This window comes from Sciurus carolinensis, chromosome 1 (assembly GCF_902686445.1).
Source record: "Sciurus carolinensis chromosome 1, mSciCar1.2, whole genome shotgun sequence".
In the NCBI taxonomy this organism is placed as follows: domain Eukaryota; kingdom Metazoa; phylum Chordata; class Mammalia; order Rodentia; family Sciuridae; genus Sciurus; species Sciurus carolinensis.
In genome coordinates, this window is record NC_062213.1 from 107,755,939 (window position 1) to 107,779,962 (window position 24,024).

General features: G+C 36.4%; 1 protein-coding gene and 1 pseudogene across 2 annotated transcripts in view; one reads left to right on the plus strand and one right to left on the minus strand.

The window, feature by feature from the left end:
* Nucleotides 1–8,766: 8,766 nt before the first annotated feature.
* LOC124990472 (thioredoxin-related transmembrane protein 1-like) lies at nt 8,767–10,759 on the minus strand (annotated as a pseudogene).
* Ptpn22 (protein tyrosine phosphatase non-receptor type 22) overlaps nt 10,710–24,024 on the plus strand; it is a 55,869-nt gene continuing 42,554 nt past the window's right edge. The window contains exons 1-6 of one of the 2 annotated variants that reach the window (XM_047525868.1): nt 10,710–11,019; nt 11,553–11,640; nt 21,915–22,023; nt 22,272–22,348; nt 22,476–22,571; nt 22,994–23,032. In XM_047525868.1, the coding sequence (XP_047381824.1) occupies nt 11,554–11,640; nt 21,915–22,023; nt 22,272–22,348; nt 22,476–22,571; nt 22,994–23,032 (408 nt within the window). In that variant the 5' untranslated portion in view covers nt 10,710–11,019; nt 11,553. Of the gene's footprint in view, nt 11,020–11,473; nt 11,641–21,914; nt 22,024–22,271; nt 22,349–22,475; nt 22,572–22,993; nt 23,033–24,024 lie in introns of those variants that run through there. The other variant, XR_007105082.1, reaches the window with a different exon arrangement.

Here is a 24,024-nt window from a genome sequence, read left to right on the forward strand (position 1 = left end):
AATGATTGTAAATAAAAGTTATTCTATGATCTGTCTCATAATAGTCCTTAATAATGTAAATTAGTAGGCAATCTTCAGCAACAGATTCCAAAACAACAACAAATTTATTTGAATGTCAGGAAGAGAACATTGCTATTTGTACTTATTAAATCAGGTGTTGGTGACTTTGGTTGAATTTTACCAAAACTGACTACTTTCCCTTCCTCAGCTAGCCATCCCTCTGGCTTTAAAATGCAGAGAAGTAAATATGTGATGCTGCTAATATATTTTTACTTTTCCAATTATGCTTATTTTTTTCTATCCCTGGAAAAATCACAATAGGTTAATAATCCAGAAACAAGATTTCTTGTTTCTATTTAGTAGAAATTAACCATGTTTGCTACCACCTGAGATAGTTGATATATATCTAAGTCCCTTATATAAAATCAAGATGGTGAGTTTTTGTGGTATTTGACCTCTTAGGCAAAAGCACAATATTTTCACTTTGACTAATGCTGTTTATGAAATAAAATTCTTCTGTCCATGAATTTGAACTCAGTTTTAGCAAGTGAAATTGAATAGTAAGTTGGGCATGGTGGCACATGCCTGCAATCCCAGTGATTTAGGAGGCTGAGGCAGGAAGATCACAAGTTTAAAGCCAGCCTCAGCAACATAACAAGGTCCTAAGCTACTTAGTGAGACCCTGTCTCAAAATAAAAAATAAAAAGGACTGGGGATGTGTCTCAGTGGCAAAGTGCCTCTGGGTTCAATCCTGGTACCCAAAACAAATTATTTTGAACAGTAAATATCAGACCTGTCACCTCCTTTTTTTTTTTCCTCTTATCATACCACCTCCCTGTTTCATCCTGTGTTGTCCCATAAAACATCAGACTGAATTTGGTTCCAATTATACTGCAGTATATTGAGGTTAAAAGATACAGTGCTCCTTGAGACTATACCAGGCAAGTAGCTCAAGCAGGTCTGGCCTTGTGTTGGATTTGTCGCTAAGTCACCCCATTTTAGGAAAACTTAAGTGATTGGGCTGCAGGAAGAAGACCATGTCTAGCCCAGAGATGATGAATGTATTCCAATTGCCTGATTTTTTTTTTTTTTTTGGATTTTTTTTTTATTGTAAACAAATGGGATACATGTTGTTTCTCTGTTTGTACATGGCGTAAAGGCATACCATTTGTGTAATCATAAATTTACATAGGGTAATGTTGTTTGATTCATTCTGTTGTTTTTTCCCTTCCCCCCCACCCCTCCCACCCCTCTTTTCCCTCTATACAGTCCTTCCTTCATTCTTGCCCCCCTCCCTAAACCTAACTCTAACCCTAACACTAACCCCTCCCACCCCCCATTATGTGTCATCATCCACTTATTAGCGATATCATTCGCCCTTTGGTTTTTTGAGATTGGCTTATCTCACTTAGCATGATATTCTCCAATTTCATCCATTTGCCTGCAAATGCCATAATTTTATCATTCTTTATGGCTGAGTAATATTCCATTGTATATATATACCACAGTTTCTTTATCCATTCATCAATTGAAGGACATCTAGGTTGGTTCCACAATCTCAATTGCCTGATTTTAACAATTTAATTACTGTAGGGTAATTATGTGACTTTGGTCAAGTGACCTAATTCCTCTGTGCCTTACTTTCCACATCTGTAAAACAATGATGATTTAGTAACTATTTCATCTGATTGTTGTGAGGGATAAATGAAACAATATACTCTCTAAAGGGCTCATCCCAGTACCTGGCATATTTTAAGCACTGCATCATTAGCAATTTGGAACCCCTGTGATTTGGATTTCCTAAGGTTCTAACTTGGTTTTTTCCCCCTCTGTTAATTTTGTCTCTCACATATGTAAGTCAGTCCTAGAGCTTCACCTTTCATTCACCGTGAGTGATTTCCCTTCTTCTCAAATCCACAAACTAGTTGCTTATTTCTGCATACTTTTCTTTTTTTTTTTTTTTTTTTTTTATTGTGAACAAATGGGATACATGTTCTTTCACTGTTTGTACATAGAGTAAAGGCATACCATTTGTGTAATCATACGTTTACATAGGGTGATGTTGGTTGATTCATTCTGTTATTTTTTTCCCCTTCCCCCCACCCCTCCCATCCCTCTTTTCCCTCTATACAGTCCTTCCTTCCCCCATTCTTGCCCCCCTCCCTAACCCTCACTCTAACCCTAAAACTAACCCCTCCCACACCCCATTATGTATCATCATCCACTTATCAGCGAGATCATTCTTCCTTTGGTTTTTTGAGATTGGCTTATCTCACTTAGCATGATATTCTCCAATTTCGTCCATTTGCTTGCAAATGCCATAATTTTATCATTCTTTATGGCTGAGTAATATTCCATTGTATATATATACCACAGTTTCTTTATCCATTCATCAACTGAAGGGCATCTAGGTTGGTTCCACAATCTCAATTGCCTGATTTTAACAATTTAATTACTGTAGGGTAATTATGTGACTTTGGTCAAGTGACCTAATTCCTCTGTGCCTTACTTTCCACATCTGTAAAACAATGATGATTTAGTAACTATTTCATCTGATTGTTGTGAGGGATAAATGAAACAATATACTCTCTAAAGGGCTCATCCCAGTACCTGGCATATTTTAAGCACTGCATCATTAGCAATTTGGAACCCCTGTGATTTGGATTTCCTAAGGTTCTAACTTGGTTTTTTCCCCCTCTGTTAATTTTGTCTCTCACATATGTAAGTCAGTCCTAGAGCTTCACCTTTCATTCACCGTGAGTGATTTCCCTTCTTCTCAAATCCACAAACTAGTTGCTTATTTCTGCATACTTTTCTTATCTCATGCTCTCCCAGATTGCCATCCAACTAGCTTAGTCATTTTTACCTTTTCCCTCTTTAGTTCTAATCAGCCTGTTAGTCTTCCTCATTTATTCCTTCCTTTCTTCCCTTATTCTGCTAGATTTTATTACCACCTGTGTGGATTATTAGTGAAACCTCCTCCTTGGGCTCTCAGTTAATCGTTCTATTTAGTCCTGTAGATTCTAGTCCATCTTATCTTTTATCACTAGATTGACAAAAGCTGTGGTTTTTTGTTCATTGTTTTGATTCCTTTTTAAATATGATATAATTTATTTTTAGATTTAGCATGGCACTGAAGGAAATGATGAGACTTTCAAAAAATGTTATCAAAAGCAGCATTTTTCTTTTTTTCTTTTCTTTTTTTGTGTGGTACTGGGAATTAAACCCAGAAACATTCTGCCTGAGTTACAACCCCACCCTTCTTAAAATTTTTTTATTTGTTCTTTTTAGATATACATAACAGTAGATAATATTTTGACATATCGTACATACGTGGAATATAACTTCCCATTCTTGTGGTTGTACACAATGTGGAGTTACACTGGTCCTGTATTCATATATGAACATAGGAAAGTTACGTCCAATTCATTCTTAAAATTTCTTTTTTATTTTGAAACCAGATCTTGCTAAGTTGCCAGGCTGAGCTTGAACTTGGCGATCCTCCTGCCTCAATCTCCTGAGTAGCTGAAATTATAGGTGTGTACCACCATACCCCATAGAAGGAAGTATTTTTTTTTTTTTTAAGAGCAATCCAGAAATGCTTACCAGAAGCAGTACTTTGATCCCATGCTCTTAAAATTCTTCAGAGGAACTTTTGAGGGTGATTGAATATGTTCTAATGAATGTATCTTGATTGTGGTAATGTTTTCATGGGCTATATACATGTCAAAACTGAATATTTTGACATGTGTAGCTTGTTGTATGTCAGTACTACTTCAAGAAGCTTGTTTTTAAAAAAGAAATTTGAGGTTGGAATGTGGCTCAGTGGTAGAGCGCTTGCCTAGCATGTGTGAGGCACTGGGTTCCATTCCCAGCACGGCAAGTCTCCTGGCTTTCTACCAGCCTGGGGTTCAATTCCCCCAGGATCTGGCCCCAACTGCCCTTTCGAACCTTACAATCATGATTCTCCTCTCTAAACCCCCTGTGAGTGATTTCCCTTCTTCTCAAATCCACAAACTAGTTGCTTATATCTGCATACTTTTCTTATCTCATGCTCTCCCAGATTGACATCCAACTAGCTCAGTTATTTTTACCTTTAATAAAACTGCACCATTCAACTAAAGCTGCCCTCTACTGTTTTCTGTTTTATATTGCTTTTTCTCATCTCAACCTATAGAAATCTTCAAGACCCAACTCAATGGTCACTTCTTCCATGGAAGCTATCTAGATAATCACAAGAAAGCGGTCTTTGGCTCCTCACACTTATTTGCATCACTTTTATGGTCCTTGTCACAAATAGCCTTAAATTATAGCTATTTGTGTATTTTTTGTTCCTATTAGAAAACAACATCCTTAACAGTTAGTTAGTTGTATACTTCTCTGGCACCCTTCTCCTGCATTCTCTATATTATAAATCTTCATTAAATGAATAAGTGATTGAGATGAAGCTTCAGGTTTGATTATACATTGAGCGAGATTCAAAGCCTCACCAAGAGTCCTTACTCTCTATTTTTTTAAAGGTAACGTGCTTCAATTGCAAGTTATGAGTTGACTTTTGCTTTTTGATATTTTGGAATCAAGAGCAGACTATGATTCCCTATGTGGTATGTGGGAAGGTGACTATGAAGTCTGTAGCAGGTAAACTGAAGAGCTTGATGAGTTCTCAGAATGCTATTGTGATAAACAGCAGATTAGGGGACCTTTCTTACAGTGGACAATGTGAAAAACAACAAATTAAACAAGCTTCATTATAGATATTTTATAAGTCTCTTCTGTATCCATTGATAAAAGGAGAAATAAGTCTGTTCTGGAGCTGAAGGAGGTCATTTCTTTCTGGCCGTTGTGGCCTTTATGAACTGGACTCGGAGCGTCAGTAGCCCTGCAGCTTGGGCAGCAACATTCAGAAAAGTGCTCTTTGCCAGGTTCCTGGGCCTCTCTGTAGGAAAGACCCATCTGCTCCTGGCATAGGGAAGGGGCCCAGCCAGGCTGGAAACCTAGACTGTGCCAGCAAAGAGACCTGGAGTAACTGGTGTAATGAAAAACCAAGTCAAAGTGAATTTTTCACCAAAGCCTAACCACATAATACAGCATACTTTATCACAACAGGCTTCTTTTAGGTAGACTTAGGATATGTTAAGTATGGTGGGTTACACAAATGTATAGAAGACACTATCATTGTCTTTGATAAACCTGAAACTATAGGGGGCATTTTATATATCCTCTTTGGAATAAATTCCTCTTTTAAATAAACCTACGGAGAGCAAGGAGCATATGAAGAAATTAAGAAAACTTCCATATCTGAATATAAATACTTAAACATTGTAGGGGTTCAGACTAAGAGAAGATGGAGTTAGGAGCAAGAGTCTTGAACCGGTGACTGGACTCTGGCTTTATTTTCATGCTGGTGAAAAGTAAGGGTAAAGGTGAGAAGTAGCAAAAGAAGTGATAGTAGCATGGACAAAGTATGCAGGTGATGTGATTGGAGAGGTTGGGTGAGTTCAGATGATGGGGAAGGATCTGATGACAAGCTGAGGAATCTGGATTCATTCCCAAAACCTATCAGTAAGTATTTTGGTACTTTTGCATTAAAGTGAAGTTTTAAGAATTTTTGTCTAGTTTTATTGCCTGGAGAATCTAGACTGGAAGATATATAGACAGCAAGATCATCTGAGAGTTCATTACTACAGGAAAAAAGATGTAAAAACTGGAATGGTAGTTAACATGAGAATAGAAAAGACAGGTTGAATCTGAAAGACATTAAAGAGAAAGGACCAATAGGCTTTGGTGTCCAAGAGAATGCTTACAAAGAACTGAGCAACTTCACAAATAATAATCATAGCCTATATGGAATTGATGGTCCTGGGTTATATGGAAAGGCAAGAATTGTGAAACTAAAACTAAAGATGGACTTCCCTAGGGTAAAACATGCCTCCTCATCTAGGGCTGTAACTCATTGGCAGAGCACTTGTCTAGCATGTGTGAGGCACTGGGTTCAATCCTTAGCATCACGTAAAAATAAACATAAAATAAAGGCATTCTGTCCATCTACAACTACAAAAAAAAAATGTTAAAACAAAACATGCCTCCTCATAGAGAAGGTTATTCCGAGAAACAGGACTGTTTTTCCTATTGACTAGTTTATGTTGCCCTAATAATTTCCCCTGAAATTCTCCTCAAAGTTTTCTGCCATCTAACTCCTAATTCCTCCATGATGCTGATATTTCCCTTTAAACTGGCACACTACCCATTTGGAGCAGGTGACTGTGACTGGCACTCCTCCCTGTTGTATTCTTCCTTCTGAGCACAAGAGGCAGCAGTGAGATGTGACTCCTCCAGGTGCTCATCTGCAATTTCACTCCCTCCTAAAACTCACCCTTGATGGTTTGGCAAATTGCTTCGGAGTTTTTCATTGCATGGAATTGTTGTGTTCATTTATGGTTTATGCCAGACTGGTTTAAATGTTTCATCAGAAATTCTTAAATTCTTTTAAGTATTTGCCAAACTGTTGCATGACTTGGTTCTCCTCCCTAGCTCTTGAACTTCCCACAAGATACAAATGAGTCAACACTATCTTCATTGAAAAGCATTATGCTCCATTGCTGTTCAGTATCTGTAGAAGAAAATGTGAAAAACTAAGTAGCAGCTCAGATATGTTAACAATAAGACTAAAGTGTTTTTTGTTTTGTTTTGTTTTCTCCTTCAGCTTGTTTTTTTGCTTGCTTGAGTGGTCTGCTCAGGAAATGGCCCTGTAGTTAAGTGGGTTTTTGAGGTTAGTAATTTCACGATGTTTCTATACCTTTGGTTTTACAGTAGAGCAAACTCCTAAGAATAGCTGCTTGCTTTTAAAAAAGTTCTGTGGTTCTAATAAGACACTACTTACAGATCTTTAAATTTGGGGTAAAAACACCATGTACAGTAGTATCTGAGAAAGTTTCTTTCTTATATTTATTTCTCTTTCCCTTCCCTAAAGAGACTGTTTGAAAGAGATTGTTCTGAAATATGGGGTTGAAGAAAAATAGATTAGCCAGGTGCAGTGGTGCATGCCTATCATCTCAGCAATTTGGGAGGCAGAGGCATGAGGATCACTAGTCTGAGACCAGCCTGAGCAAGACACTCAGCAACTTAGCAAGATCTTGTCTCACAATAAAAAATATAAAGGACTAGGGATGTAGCTCAGCAGTAAAACATCCCTGCGTTCAATCCTCAGTACAAATAATAATAAGAAGAAGTTTAATTTTATTAGGTATCTTTCACCTAATTAATAAAGAATTAATAAAGTTTTAATTTTGATGGTATGGAGAAACTTCTAAAGGGACAGAGAGATTAGAAAATCATATCTCTTATTTCAAACAAAATTATTTTCATTTTAGGATTATGCTTTGCTACTCTGCAAATAAGTTAGTTTAGAGTATTTTGATTCTTATCAGTAATCAAGTCTACTTCTTTAGTTCTGAGATGCATTATTAAATGGTTAGGGATATTACAATATTCTGCCTTCTTACATGGTATATCCACAACTAACAGTGCTTTGCATTTAGTAGTACTCGATAAATTTGTTGAACAAATTAATGAATTTTTTGAAGATGTTTTTTCCTGAATAGAAAGCAAATTTTATTTGATATCAAATTAAGTTTTGCTTCCAGAGTATAAAATACCAAAACTTTACTATGTCAAATAAAAATCAGGAATGTCCACCTTCACATTAAAAAGAAAAACAAAAAGAAAAAAGAAAAGAAAGAGAACAAAATCAAAATATTCAAGTCGAGCACCATGGTACATGCCTCAGCAAAAGAGAGGTGCTAAGCAACTCAGTGAGACCCTGTCTCTAAATAAAATACAAAATAGGGCTGGGGATGTGGCTCAGTGGTTGAGTGCCCCTGAGTTCAATCCCCGGTACTCCTACCCACCCCAAAAAAATTCAAGACAAGGTTCAACAATAATAATGTAAAATCTGGACTGAGTGACCCAAATTTTAAATCATCAATATAGCTCAATTTGATGAATCTCTCAGTAAACTTCAATTTGAAACAACAAAAAAGTACTATTTACCAACAGTAAATGTAACAGTGATACTGTTTTTATCATCCAATTTGAGAAATATAATCTATGGCAAATTAAAAAAATACAAAACATACACTGACCTAGGGAACAGAAGAAAAGTAGTTAACCTTTATAGGATTCAAGAGAACACCTACACTTATAAAAACTTCCTCAATCATTAGCATATTCTGTATGTGATGTGCAAAAACTATAATTAAAGCAGTTTTTTATTAGTTGCATAATTTAAAAATATGAGGAAATTTTGAACTGTATCTGTATTGCATTTTTCAAGACAATGGGAAAAGTGTTCTCATTTGTGGGAAATATATTCTTTTTTTCACATACTGAAACTGAGAAAAATCATATCAAATGAGAAATATTTTTCTCTAATCTTAAGTATCCTGATAGTGCAAACCTTGGGAAATGTAATTTTTTCAATTCAGACTTGAAACAGCTTATTATTAAATGAACATGTACAAATCTTATTGCTTGGCACCTGCTTTTATTTTCTTAATGAAAATTGTTCAATCCAACAATCTAGATGGAACCCTATAGTATATAAGCAAGTCACAGTTCACATAAAAACAAATGATCAACCTTCAGTTTTTGTTAAAACTGTGATATTAAGATATCCATAAAATCAACTAGGATTTATTGATGGACAAAAATGGATCCCACAGTGTTATCTTATGGCATTCTGTGAAAAGTTTTTGTTCCTTCTTCACTTTAAGCTTCCTCTTCTGAAACATCTTTATCAGCCTCTTGTTCCTCCTCCACTTTTTTTTCAAAGGTTGAGAAAATTCTGGTAATGAGTTTTTTTAAAGGGTATGGCTATGGTTTGCACCTTTTTGAAGGACAAAGGCAAACTGCCACAAATATCATACAAAGTCCTGAAAGCAGAGGTGGTAAAGCAAAAAGTGTGTATAATCCACAAACCAGTAATTCTATGTCTTTTAATAAAATAGTTGTGGCATGTTGAACGGAACCTGGACCAAACCAAGATGAAACAGATTCAGTATTCTTCCACTCTTTTTTACTTAAAAATTTGATGAAGTCCTTCTCAGTCCTTGGACCCTAATCAATAGCTCCTAAATTCACCATTTTTACAATGATAAATAGTAGGAAGAGTAGTTATGATAAGTCGTCCACTCAGTCCTGTCTGCTCTGTGACATCTACTTCTGCAACATTAACCTCAAGATCTTCTCCCCATTAGGTAAAACTTTCCCATTCTGGTTGAAGATTTGACACACAGGACATAGAATTCTATCATCCCACTGTCCTTCCAGTAACTCCCTCTAGTTCTTGTCAGTGATGATATGGACATTGCTCCACCACCCATGGGTCCACAGAACCCCCAAAAGTAACAGCACTAACACTGTAAGGAGAACCAGGAGACATTCAGAGGGTGCAATAGATTAATGAATTTTTGAGTTTTTTCTAATTAACAAAGTTGTATAATTGTAAAAGAATCCTTAATACTATCACACACGATTCTCTTTTGCATCTTTTAGTCTTAACTACAAATTTTTATATGGTTTTAGTTATTGTGATTTGAAATTTTATATATATTTTTTTAACCAGGAATTTGAACCCAGGGACATCTTACCACAGCCCTTCTTATTTTTTTATTTTGAGACAGGTTCTCACTAAATTATTTAGGTCCTCACTAAGTTTCTGAGGCTGACCTTGAATTTAATCTTCCTGCTTCAGCCTCCTGAATCACTGGGATTACAGGCACAGGGCAAAATTTTGTATTTTTTTAATGTAAAGTTTTCCCATATTTTATATGTTTTTAAACAGTCAAATACTGCATTATATACAGTAGCAAGAAATTCACCTTTAATGCTAGATGGGGATAATCTGAGATATATTATCATATTCCAAACAAATATTGCCAAAGAATTATAGTTCATTTTAATTTATGAGGACTGGGACTAAAACTCTTTATTTGGAATATTGACTTCAAGCTGCCTGCAACCAAGATACTGTAGGGCCCAATAAAGAGGAGACAGTCTCTTGGTAATGTTCAGAATCATGATTTCCTGAAGAGAGTTTGAATAATGTTGGGAAAACAGAAAGGATTGCTAATATCTCAAATAGAGGAAGTCCAAACAATATATTTCCCAGTTTTCCTCAGGATTACTTCAGACTAGATTTGATATTTATTGAACTTCTGCCCTCAAACAAAGATAATATGTTGATTTGAGTTTGTTCTCACACTGAATTAGACCTTGGGTGAATTTGTACCCACTGAGGAGAGAATTTATGCAAACTGAGGCATTAACACTTTTTCTAGAACAGCTGTTTGCAGGGCCAATGCCACACATACAGGATGACTTCCTGGAACAAAATCTTTTCTAAGACATTCGTTGCAGAGTAAAAATGTCTACTCTAGAAACTGTTCTTCAGGTTTTGTTTATTGGTTTGATTGTTTGTTTTGAGACAGGGTCTCTCTGTGTTGCCCAAGCAGAACTTGAACTCCTGGGCTCAGATTATCCTCCTGCCTTAGCTTCTTGAGTAGCTGGGACTACAGATGTGCCTGGTTCTCAGGCTCTGACCTAGAACTCAAACTATTGTCAGCAAGGTAGTTGATTTTACTTTCTTTTTATCACTGTTTGCCAGCATTACATTCTGGAGATACTGTGCTGCTTTCTTGGGTACTCTTGGCAGGGACCACTGGCTCCTGATCCCATATAGACCAATGCTCTCGGCCTTCATGTCCAGAACCCAAGTGAAGCTCAAAGCGCTGCTGGAGGATTGAAGAGGTGCTGAAATTGACACTTCCCTAATGGAGTGCAGGACTTCCCCCAGCTCTGGGAGAGACACAGACTGTTAGAAGCAGCCGACTTTGCTTCATCCAAAAGAAAATTTGAGGTCTGCATGGAAGACTTGAAAACCTCTGAATAAAAATCCTTCTCTGATGAACAGAAGTTTACTGTTGATCACACTGATAAGAAACTTCTGGGAGAACGGTCCAGGTAGAAGATGTGTCACTCCAAACACTGTCTGTTTCCTTTCTGGCCTAACTGAACTTTGCAGAGTTCATATAGAACATGAGAAAACCAAAGAAGTCATCAGGGCCTTCATGCTCACTGGTGAAAAGGGGAGAGGCAGAACTTATCCATGAGAACTGTAGTTCTGCCTTTTCTCTGGGGAGGAAAAAGATGAATTTTGCTTAAAGGTGATGGAGTGGAACAGTCTCAGAGTTAAGCAGGCAGTATTTTAAGTTCTGGTTAGCTTGTTGTTTATTAAAAACTTTATTGTAACCAGGTTTCTTTGTTGAGAAGGAAGGCGCTAGGGCCCTGGAGTGAGATGATGGCTTTGTTGTGTGACCACAGAGGCTGGTTTCATACTAATTTCCTCTGGGGCTTGTGATGAAGTCAGTAAACCACAGCCTTCAGCATGCTGTGTTCAGGCGGTAGCAGTGGCTTCTTGGTGGTGTCTCGGCCATGACACACATTTGACATGCCCTCCCTTAACCCACTCACAGACTGTTTCTCTTGCTCTGCAGCATGGACCAAAGACAAATTCTGCAGAAGTTCCTGGATGAGGCCCAAAACAAGAAAAATAACAATGAAGAGTTTGCCAGTGAGTTTCTGGTGAGTCCTGTGTGTGACACTCTCGGAGTAGTTACATACACTGTTTGACTATAGTGATTCAACTCTCCTAGACCAAATTGCTCTAGGGATAAAGTAATTATCAGATCTTGCAGGAGAAGAAAGAAAGAGGGTAACCTAAAATTGTGACTGCTCTGATTTGGATATATTTTAGGTATTTTCTTAAAAATACTGTTTTTAATCTTTTGTTTGCTGGTTTTTTAGAGTTTAGAAATCCTACAGGAGGCATATACAACTCCATATGTATAAATCCTAATCTAATATTAATTGAACATTCAGAGTTCCCTAGGCATCAGAGTTGTGGTTTATACTTCAAATCACTAATTTTAATTAATTTTTATGGAACATTATATTTTTAGTCTCCCCAAGGGATTCCATTTGGATAACAGAGGTTTTTGAAAAGTACCCAAACTACCCATTGCCACTTTTTCTTTTCTTTTCCTATGAAAAAATATTAGGACATGTGTTTTTGCAATAACAGGGTTTCCTAACTTACATTGCTTGTAGAGGTAGAAAGGTGGGGGCAGGGAGTAGAGACAAGTGAGGGCCGCGGAGAGAACTGTGAGTGTGGCCTTGGGTCGGATGGACTGTATAGAGGAACAACGCATTCCTCTGAGGGAACTGTAGGTATTGATGCATTGGAAGTTGGATCGGCCTCATTCACCCTATTACCTGGCACATCAGAGAATATAGATGTCTGATATTACCTATCATGTGTTTTGGAACATTTCCAGCTGTATTTCAGAGCTATAAGAATGTTAATTAAACCTTAGCTCTTTGGCTCTAAAGAAGTGGGAAAAAGCAAGAGAACTGATACTTTGTCAAATTATAGATTATTTAACATGCTCCTTAATCTCCCTAAGTCTGTTTTCTTTTTTTTTAAAAGTATATATTTTACATATACATATTTTTAGTTGTAGATAGACACAATACTGTTATTTATTGATTTTTATATGGTGCTGAGGATCAAACCTCACATTTGCTAAGCAAGCACTCTATCACTGAGCTACAACCCCAGCCCCCAAATCTCTGTTTTCTAGTTTATAAAATGGGGACAATAATTTATGTTCTACTTATTTTTTGTAGGATTGTTGTGATGATTAACTATCAATAATAATAATGATGATGATGATGATAAAATGTGAGTCGCATGTTGTGGTGCACACTTGTAGTCTCAACTCAGGAGTCTGAGTGGGAATGATTACAAGTTCCAGGCCAGCCTAGACAACTTAATAAGACCCCATCTCAAAAAAGAAAAAAAAAAAAAAAAATATATATATATATATATAGTGGTCATTTGGTAATATTCATTGAGTATGTACTATGTATCAAGTTCAGATCTAGACACTAAGGATACAGTAGTGAACAAATGAAAAAGTCTTTGCCCTCTGGAGCTGACATTCTGGTACCAGAGAATAGGTGAGAAAATACTTTATGAAGTCTCCAGTGATCAGATATTATGACTGAGTGATCAGATGTAATGATAGGAAACCCCTATGTCAGCTCAACTTGGAATAATATGTGGGTGTCATTTTAAAAAAAAAGTGTGCTTCTTGTGCTACTAGCCAGGAATTCTGAGCCCCTCTAGAGAGATTTACCAAGGAAGGTAAGGAGCCCATTTGTCTGTTTAGACATGTGCCTGCTCTTAGACTGTAATTCTGATCCAGATTCTCCCGAGCTAGAGGTAAAAAGTGAGCTGAGGGGCAGTGCCTCTGTTCTATTTGACTGTATTTTTTTTTTAAATAGTACAGACTACATCCCTAATACCTTACTGTTTTAAAGTTCAGGTCATTATAATCTCTTTCCAAATTATAGCAGCTACCTTTTAACTGGTTTCATTGCTTCTAGCCTTGCCCCACCTTCAATGACTTTTCCGTTCAACACCCAAGTGATCTTTCAATAATACAAATCTGGTCATTTTTTCCTTGCTTCAGAACTTTTTACAGTTTGTATTTTTTTAGTTGTTTTTAATGGTAAAATGTAATGCACATTTAGAAAAGTATGTAAAACATGTAAGTATAATTATACAGCAACCATTGCCAATTCATTCACTACTCAGTCAAGTAATAGAGCACTGTCAGACCCCAGAAGACCCCAGTATATCCTTTCCCCAACACACCTCTCTACCCACCCGCCCCACCTTGCCACAGGAATAATCATTATCCTGACTTTTATATTAATCACTTCCTTTCTTTTCTAGCTCCTGATTTTAAGAACCTTGTTTTTGGGTAGTGATTAAGTGGAACCTCACTGTTCACTGACTCATGTCCTCCAGTGGAAAAACAGAGTCTTACCCTCAGCCCCACCTAAAGGTTCAGCTGAGACACCAGAGGAATAGCAGTGGGGGAGTGGGGGTGGAAGCGAATGGGGCCAGATTGCTCACTTGGACAAGCTAAATGCTGCCATTAGATCAGAGGGCTTTCCACCTGGTCACGTCCCCTACCCCACCTTCAGTCTTTAATGTATTCTCCCATGATTTGATGTTCTGAGAATTGAGGATTCCGTGACATAAGGCCACTGCTAGTAGGTGGTGTTCATTGTGGGACTTGCCCAAAGGTATCCCTCTTCTGGATAGATACCCTGTGCATCTTTCCCCCTCCTCCACGGTTCAGATTTCAGTCCTCACTTCTGCCTTGTCCATGTTTCTTTGTGCAGAGCACAATATCCTTAACTGGCTCTGGCAGCCCTGCTGTGACAGTCGATGTTAAATGCCATGCTGCTTAGGTCTCTTCTCTGTGCCAGGACTAAATTCAAAACCTTCCAGTGGCATATATTTTCTCTGCCTTGAGCATTCCTCATATTCCTCTTTACCTAGTTAACTTCTCATAATTCTGTAGATCTAAATTTGGTGGTCACTTCCTCCAAGAAGACTTTCCTTCCTTCTTTCTCTCTTATCTTCCCCTCCTCCTCCTCCTTCTTTAATATTCTTTTTGTGTTGCTGGAGATTGAACTCTGGGCCTAGAGCATTCAAGGCAAGCACTCTACCACTGAGCTACACACATCTTCAGCCCCCTAAAGGTTTTCTTGACCTCCCTGAATAGAGCAAATCTCCTATTATAAGTTCTTGTTGACTCCATCTGATTTTCTTATACACTTATCACAATTCCAATTTTATATTTATTCGTGTGGCATCCACATAAGCACTTGTATCATGAGGTAGAACACTGCACACACCACAGAAATCTCTCGGGTGTCCTTCCAAATAACATTCCTAAGCTGGCAAGATTAGTTGTAAACACTATCATGATATATTTTTTGTTTTTCTGCATTGCTTTAATATCTATCTAGCTCACTAAATAATATTTATCGCATCTGTCTTTGAACTATATGTGAATAAAATCATTTTAAATGTTCTTTTCTGTCTTGTTTTTTCACTCTACATTATATTTGTAACATTTATCAATTTTGTTGCATGTGATTTTTTTCTAATCATTTTTATGAATTCTGTCAAGGGTCAATAGATAAAATTACTGATATGATCATGGAGTGCATTGAGAGAGGTTAAGTAGCCACTCAGGGTGACATTGTCCATTTTAAATTGCCATAGTTTAGTGTCCAGTCTTTAGCTTTGCTGATCTAGAAATTCAATTGTTTTACTATGTCCAGCATTGATCAAGATCAAGCAACTGGCTCATAATAATCAAACACACAAGAAATTCACTAGAAATCAGAAAACCAGTTTATCAGTTTTAGAAGGAAGGAAAGTAACTGTCAAACAGGGTAAAAGTTTGCTTTGACTGGCCAGTGTATTGTTCCCTTTGTAGGAAAGAAAGTTTGAAAAGTCAACCATAATCAGAAAGTGCTTGTTGACCCAGGTGCAGTCACCTATAATCCCAGCAACTCAGAAGGCAGAGACAGGGGGATCATAAATTCAAGGCCAGCCTCAGCAACTTAGTGAGACCCTCAGCTACTTAGAGGAAACCTGTCTCAAAATAAAAAATCGGAAGGACTGGATTAAAAAAAAAAAAAAAAAAAAAAAAAAAGGACTGAGTATGGTAACTCACTCGTAAAGTGCTCTGGGTTCAATCCCCAGTGCTAAAAAAAGGGAAGTGTTTGATCAGCATGGTGATTTTAGTGGCCTCAATTACAATGGTGTGATGTCTCTATCTCCTTGTCTGAAACTTCAAACCGGGGACCAACATTATTTCCTTGACAGTGTTAGGGACATAGTACGAATGCTCATTGTTGTTTTTACTTTTTTCAAAACAAAGACCATCTTTTACCATTAGCACATTCTTTTTTAGATAGACTACAATTTATAAAGGTATCCTCTTTGCCCAGTTACTGCAGCTACTTTTGTTCTTATAACATGTATGTTTCAGTCATTATATACCAGTTAAAGTTTGGTTATATGTTATATGCTGGTCAATTTTGCTGCATGTATTTAAAAGAACTTCTTTTATACATTGGAGGCAGATGAAGCATCTTCATTTAAAAAGTATGTATAAAATTATGAATTGCAAATCAGGTTCTGGGCTAAATATTAGTTCCTTGGATGTCTACATATATTTGTACAATGACTGAATAAGAATACAAAAATATAAACACAGTTTCATGCATATAGGATAATTTGATTAATAGTGTATCTTCTTTCTTTAAAAAAATATTTTGGGTGACTGGGTTTGTGGCTTAGTGGTAGCATACTTGCCTAGCATTTATGAGGCACTGGGTTTGATCCTCAGTACCACATATAAATAAATAAAATAAAGGTCCTTCAACAACTAAAAAATTTAAAAAAATATTTTGGCATCTAAATAGAAGTGCAAAATACAGACAGACCACTGATACCACTTTACCTATCAAATGGACTCATATTTAAAATATTGTAATTCTAACATTGGTCAGAATTCAAACATATGCAGTTTCATATATTGCTGGCATAACCTTTCTGGAGGCACAATTTGTATACAGTTTCAGACAGATATTTAGTAATATATATCAAAGTCTATTATAATGAGCAAATTCTTTAACCATTCCTATAAATTCATCTGAAGGAAATAATGAAAGATGTTTATATTTTGGTTATACACTGTAATATTGTTATAATTATGAAATATTGGAAGTAACTTTAATGTTCAACAATAAAAATAAACAGGTTAAACAACTTAGATTATATTCCATACAGTGTAATACTCTGCCACTGTTAAAACCAATCTAGGGGCTGGGGAGATAGCTCAGTCAGTAGAGTGCTTGCCTTGTAAGTACAAGGCCCTGGGTTCGATACCCAGCACCCAAAAAAAAAAAAAAAAAAAAAAAAAAAAAAAAAAAAAAATCTAAAAAACCACAAATTGGTAAGTGAAAACAGCAAGTTACAAAACCCTGCATGTGATCCCATCTCTGTTATACATGTGCAGATAAAAAACTGGAGGGTAATATTATAAAATACTAAGAATGGTTAACTCTGGATAGTGGGTTTATAGATGACTTTTATCATCTTATTTTTGTTTCTCTGTATATTCCAAATTTCCTTCAATGAGTATGTATCTTTTTTATCTTAAAAAAAATCTATATTTAAGGGCCACGGTTATAGCTCAGTGGTAGAGCACTTGCCTAGCATGTGAGGCACTGGGTTCGATCCTCAGCACCACATAAAAATAAGTTTTAAAAAATAAAGGAGGGCTGGGGATATAGCTCAGTTGGTAGAGTCCTTGCCTTGAAAGCACAAGGCTCTGGGTTCGATCCCCAGCACCGCAGAAAAAAAAAAAGTATTATGTCCATCTACAACTAAAACAATTTTTTTTTTTTTTTTTTTTTTTTTTTGGTGCTGGGGATCAAACCCATGGCCCTGTGCTTGTAAGGCAAGCACTTTACCAACTGAGCTATATCCCCAGCCCCTAAAACAATTTTTTAAAAAAAGTCTTTATTTAGGGCTGGGGCTATAGCTCAGTGACAGAACACTTGCCTATCATGTGTGAGGCACTGGGTTCAATCCTTAGCACCCCATAAAAATAAATAAAATAAAGGCATACTGTTCATCTACAACTACCAAAAAAACTATATTTAAAAGTGTCCTTTAGTGTTGTTGGACTCTATTCAACAACAAAACAGAAAGTTTTATGTTTCTTGGGTTTGAGTTATTTCTATAGAAAAGATAAATATGATATTTATTAAATATTAAGACATGTTTACTAAATATGAAGGATTCATTGAGCCCTGGTAGGAAAAAAAAGATGCTTAGTTCTGAAGGCCAGGTTTAAGTGCTAATGTTGATTTAAAATATTCTCGAAGTCTGACTGGTCTTGTAGCAACTTCTGGAGAGTTATCATAGACCAGGGAAGACCTGGAAATACGTTGTTTCTATATGTATTTATAGTAATGATATTAACTAACCAGTTGTGAACGGGGTACCTCTTGCACAGCAAGTATGCAAACATCTGTTGAATTGAAATGACTCATTGGTGTGAGTCAGCTTATCGATTGAATATACTTATAGCATTTCTTGACTTTTGTGCACATTAAGATGCATTTTTTTTGTTGTTGTTGTTGTTCTGTTGCTACCAGAATAATTTTATCACATTCCCATCTACAGCCTCTCACTAGGGTCTATCTAGTCCCACATTTTCACAGAACTTTTTTTTTTATTTTTAAGATTTTTTTAGTTGTTGATGACCTTTATTTGTATTTATTTATTTATTTATTCATATGGGATGCTGAGAATCGAACCCAGTACCTCACACATGTGTGGCAAGTGCTGTACCACTGAGTCACAACCCCAGTCCTCACAGGACATTTTAAGCATATATTTTGACATTTCCTTCTATTTTATGTATATCATTCTATTTATCTAAAGTTGACTCTCCCCAGTTTGGCTATTGCCTACCTGCCTACCCATTTACCACACTGGTGCTTTGGAAACCAACCTCCATAAATTTGATAATCTTGTTAAAGATGATTGTGTGTACACTCAGGGCCAGTTCAGTCTGTCCTCTGTTCCCACTAGTAGTACTCCTGTTTGCTGGGTTTGAAGGCCAGAGCTCCTAATTCTACTCCTTAGCATTCACACTTTCTTTGTCCTGTTGGAAGCTTGGTATAATACTGCCCTGCAGTTGTAAGGCATTGAGGAACTACTTTAGGCTCTGGAGAAAGCCCAACTTTGATTCCTTCTTTCCCTAGCACAAACAAGTCAAGGATTATTTTTTTCTCTCCAAAATGCAACTTCTGTTATGCCTTCTATACAGTCACCTGGTCCTTCAAGGCAAAGATATTGTGGTCTTGTGTTTTCTTTTTTCTTTTGCAAGTGACCTTAGTTTACAAGTCTCTATGAGAAAAACATGCAAGACTCAGTCCTGATTTCTAGAGTCCCAGTACCAGGACCCAAGTTCCATTCTTTCTTGGAAGGAAAAGGGTTATATAGTCCAAAAACTGAATGAACTTAGTTTATCAAGCACACACAGCTTTTGGTTTCTCATATACTACCCTATTTCAGAGCCCACATGGGATGCTGGCCTCCTCACTTGATTCTCTCAGCAATTCTTCCCTGGATTTCTCTTGACACTTCCTCCTCCATCCCCTGCCTTATGGCTGACAGAGAAATACTTTCACCCTTTAACCTCCTATCATATCATTTCTTCCTAAACCTCATCCCATCCCCAGAGTTTTGCTCACTTCTATATCCTTTTGCTTCCTACTTTTAGAAGTACCTCCTTTCTGGTGGGATTTATCATTTCTGCTCTGTTTTTTCTCTGTTGGGGTGTTGGAGCCTGGAGGTCTGCCATTTTAGGCTCTTCTTACTCATTTTTCTAAACTACTTAGTACAACTCCTTAAGTGAATTCTTCCAGATAGATGTACATCCTAATTAATTATGTGAAAATACTATATGAAATATAAGTAATGACAATTCCCTTAAATTTTTTTTTTCTTGAAAAACTCTGAGGGTGGGAACAATTATCCAGGCACTAATGTTTGAGAACAACTACTTTGAAAAGGTAATGGCAAAATTCTATACAAAAAGGAAAAAAGGAGGCTGAAGGGCTGAAGGTGTAGCTCAGTGGTAGAGTGTTTGCCTTGTATGTATGAGGCCCTTGTTTCAACAGCAAAACAAAAAGCCACCTTTCCCTCCCAGATATATACTATCTCTTCCCTTGGGTTGGGGGTGTAGCTCAGTGTTAGCGTACTTGCTCAGCATGCACAAGGCTCTGGGTTTGATCCTCAGCACTCAAAAAAAAAAAAAAAAAAAAAAAAAAGGAAAGAAAGAAAGAAAGAAAAAAACCTAAAAAAATTTTTTTTCTCATTCCTAGTGACTTGATAAAAGTTCTTTATTTCCTTCTTCTTGTTATTAGTTCACCCTGTGGAAGAAAACAGCCCATTGTCACAGCTGAGAAATGCAAAAGGAGTCCCAAAGATACATTTATGAAAAAAAAAAAAAAAGAAATGCCCTAGTTCTAAAGAAGTTATATATGACACATAACTGTCAGTGACATCAATTTGTGCAATAGTGAAAGAACCTAGGAGCCATTTGTAGATGCTTTGTAACTGGAAGACAGTGGGAAATATGGGAGAAGCAGCTTGGGGATCAATTGCAGAGAGCCTTGACTACCTGGCTAAGGAGTTCAGTTTTCAAATTTTTTCCTAGTAGCAACAGTTATTCAATGAAGTTGTTTTGTGCATAAGGCAGATGAGAAAAGCAGGATTTTAATAAAATTAAGTTGACAGAATTATGTCCAATGAATTTGGAGAAAGAAATGCATGAAGATGAGCTAACAAGCACCTATGAGTTAACAAGCTTTAAGGAAAAGACCTAAATGAAGGTATCTATAGTGAGCCTGGGAAGGAAGACTGATGCAAGATATTTCATGATCAGAATCAGTTGAATGTGCTAACTAAAGTAGAGGTGGGATTGTAGAAAGGGAGAACCCTATGTGACTCAGTTTCTAGAGTGTGATTGTTTGGAATAAAGATAGTGCCATTGGCATTTACAGTGGGGACAATTATGATTTTGGTTTTAAATATACTGAATCTGAGGTTGTAATAAGATTCTCAAGTGAAAATGTCTAGGGAGTGGTTGGGAATTTGGGACTGCAAGTTAGTAAATGTTGATTTAGAAATTTCAGAGTGATCCAGCCTGGGCTGGGAATATAATTCAATTTGAATCAGTTAAATAAATCAACAAACACTTGTATGTCTTCAATAAGAGTATGTGATATCTCTGAGTAAATGTATGTATAGTAAGAGAAGAGCAGAGAGTTGGAGATTTAACATTGGAACTTTAGGTAATTCTCAGAAGACAGAAAAGGACAGACAACCAAAGAAAGAGGAGAACCAAGATAACGTAGACTAATAAGGACCAAGGAAGGAGGAAATTTCAAGAAGGAAGTTAAAGAGAATGAAGACTGAGTAGATGCTGAGGGATCTAGTCCATAGTAGGTAATTAATGCTCCTCCTATAGTCAATTATTCATTAAATAGTGGGAAATTAATGGAAGTTATTTTTTTTAGTTTAATTCAACACAAACTTTCATCAGTTATCATAGATGTTTCTTCCTCTCTTCTCACAAGTGAGATCTAGTAGATGTGGATTCTTTGACTAGTAAGGGAGATAAAGTTTGGGACAAGTTTGATTTCTAACAAGGAGCCAAAGAGGAATTATCATTTCCTCTAACCTGAAGTTTTGATCTATAGCATAGTATTGGAAAATGGGAATATAATTTTAAGGAGTTACTTCACTGTCAACCATGTTACGGTAGCCCCTCCGGCCCAGATCCTATTCTACCAATAAAATGTCATGCTATTTAGAGCATTATTTGGTTGAAGGGTAGATTTGATGTTTAAATCACACATGACTGCTTTTGGGACTGCAATCTTTGAAATTTATCTAGCTTTAGGCAGATTTTATTCACTTTAAGTTTTATTTCCATTTAGGAAAAAAAGTAATCTGAAATAGACTAATGGAACTTAGTAACCTCCCTGTTGACTATTGAACTAAAGAGTAGCTGTAAAGGGAAGTAAATTCAACTTTGAATATCTACCCATTGGGCATAGCATACAGCTTGCTTTCAGAGACATTTGGTTTTTAAAATATTCATAATCTTTAAATTTTAGCTATATGTGGCTCAACTGCAGTAAGTGTGATCTTTTCACTTCTCCAAATGTCACTGAATTCTGCTGTACTTGTGCCCTGTCCTGAGTGGAGTCAACCCCAGAGGATGCTAAAAGGGTTGAGGTAGAATGTTTGGAAACTGGAGAAGCAATACTCCGTAGAGGTAGCTTCTGACCTCCTTTCTTTAGGAAAATTAATTATTCTTGGAATTTTATTACAGAAGCTGAAAAGACAATCTACTAAATACAAGGCAGACAAGATCTATCCTACAACTGTGGCACAGAGACCCAAGAATATCAAGAAAAATAGATATAAGGATATTTTGCCCTGTAAGTTCCATTTTTCTCTATAAATTTGTAACACTTTCAGTCATTTCTCTTTTTACTAACTACTGTTGTTGCTAATCTGGAATGCAGCATTGACAAATTAGAACTGTACTATCTATGACTACAAGAGATATTCATTCATTTATTTACTTACTCATCAGACATTCACATATCTACTGTTCATAGTATTAGGCCCTGACTTAACCGTCTAAACTTTTTAAATTACACTATGTCTTTCTTTTGTATTACAGATGATCATAGCCGAGTTGAACTGTCCCTAATAACTTCTGATGAAGACTCCAGCTATATCAATGCCAACTTCATTAAGGTATACTGAAAGGAAATAAAAGCATTCCATATTTCTCTAGGAACCTAACAAAGGGAATGGGGTAGAATCGGTGAGAAGAAGAGGGTGTTATCTATAGTCACCTCATGTAATTTTTTTTCCCCTTTAGGGAGTTTATGGACCCAAAGCTTATATTGCCACCCAGGGTCCTTTATCTACAACTCTCTTAGACTTCTGGAGGATGATTTGGGAATACAGTGTCCTGGTAAGTGCAAAGTTGTGTCTGTTACTTTATTCTCTAGTTCTTGGGGATAATCAGGGAAGAGTGTCAAAATGTGACTGGTTTCCCATGTGTTTAAACCAGAGTTTTTAAAATTGGTTGATGGAATTTCAGGGTTCAGACTACTTTTATTAAAATTACAATGTCATTCTTGTTCAAGGAAATGAAAGTTCATATATTGACCAGCTTTTGGTAAGAATTACTGATTTGAATAGAGAAAAGGGAAGTGGGGACAGAAAGAAGGAAGAATATGAGAAACATTTTATATAAGTTATTAAGATTTCATTTTTGGCTAAAAACAAAGCAAAACAGAAAAGCAGTGAGTAATGCTTTCTGACTCTGGACCCATTTGTTAACTGCCTTTTCTGTCTCTATAACTGTTTTAAGTTTCTATTTCATCTCCCCAGATCATTATAATGGCATGTATGGAGTTTGAAATGGGAAAGGTGAGTTACTTTCTAGTACCTGTTGACCTAAAGGGAAAGGGAAAAGGGAAAAATTGGCAGCAGAACTTAAGAATGCCTAGGTAAAAATCATGTCATCTTCCTAGTTTTCAATCTGGGAATGCCATATGACTCCTACGGTTTTTGTTTTTTTTTTTCACCCCTAAGAACCCCTTTTCTCCATTTTCCAAACTTTCTCTTTTAAAGTAAAAGTAATGTTTGCTTTTTCAAGTAATGATTCACTTTCTCATTTCTATTAAATTTTTTTAAACTGCCAATCAGCTTCTAATCCTGTGCTGTCCAAAATGGTGTACACTAATTACATGTAACTGTTAAGCACTTAAAATATGACTAGTATGATCAAGGAACTAAGTTATTTTATTTTATTTTAATTGATTTAAATTTATAAACAATACTCAGTTATTGAAAAACTTTTAAGTATGATTGGATTGAACTTGGGCATGTGAAACTTTTTCAAATGTAAGTTTTATTTAATCTAAGTGGAAAGAAAAGATTTGTAGTGAAAAGTTAGCATCCTAATTGAGATTATTGTAAATATAAAATATACACAGGAGTTTGAAGATTTAGTTAAAAAAAAAAAAAGGTCAAGTCTCTACTATTGTCTATTGATTTCATGTTGAATCTTACTTTGTGTATGTGAGTGTACCAGGGATTGAATCCAGGGACACTGAACCACTGCAACACATCTCCATTCCTTTTTATTTTTTATTTTGAGACAGGGTTTACTAAGTTACTTAGGACCTCACTAAGTTGCTGAGGCTGGCCTTGAACTTGCAATTCTCCTACCTCTACCCCCTGAGCTGCTGGAATTACAGGTGTACACCACTGTGTCTGGCTGAAATTTTCTATGACATTGGACTGAGATGTACTATTTTTTAAATATTTTTAGATGTTGATAGACCTTTATTCTTATTCATTTATTTTATATGCGGTGCTGAGGATTGAACCCAGTGCCTCACACATGCTAGACAAGT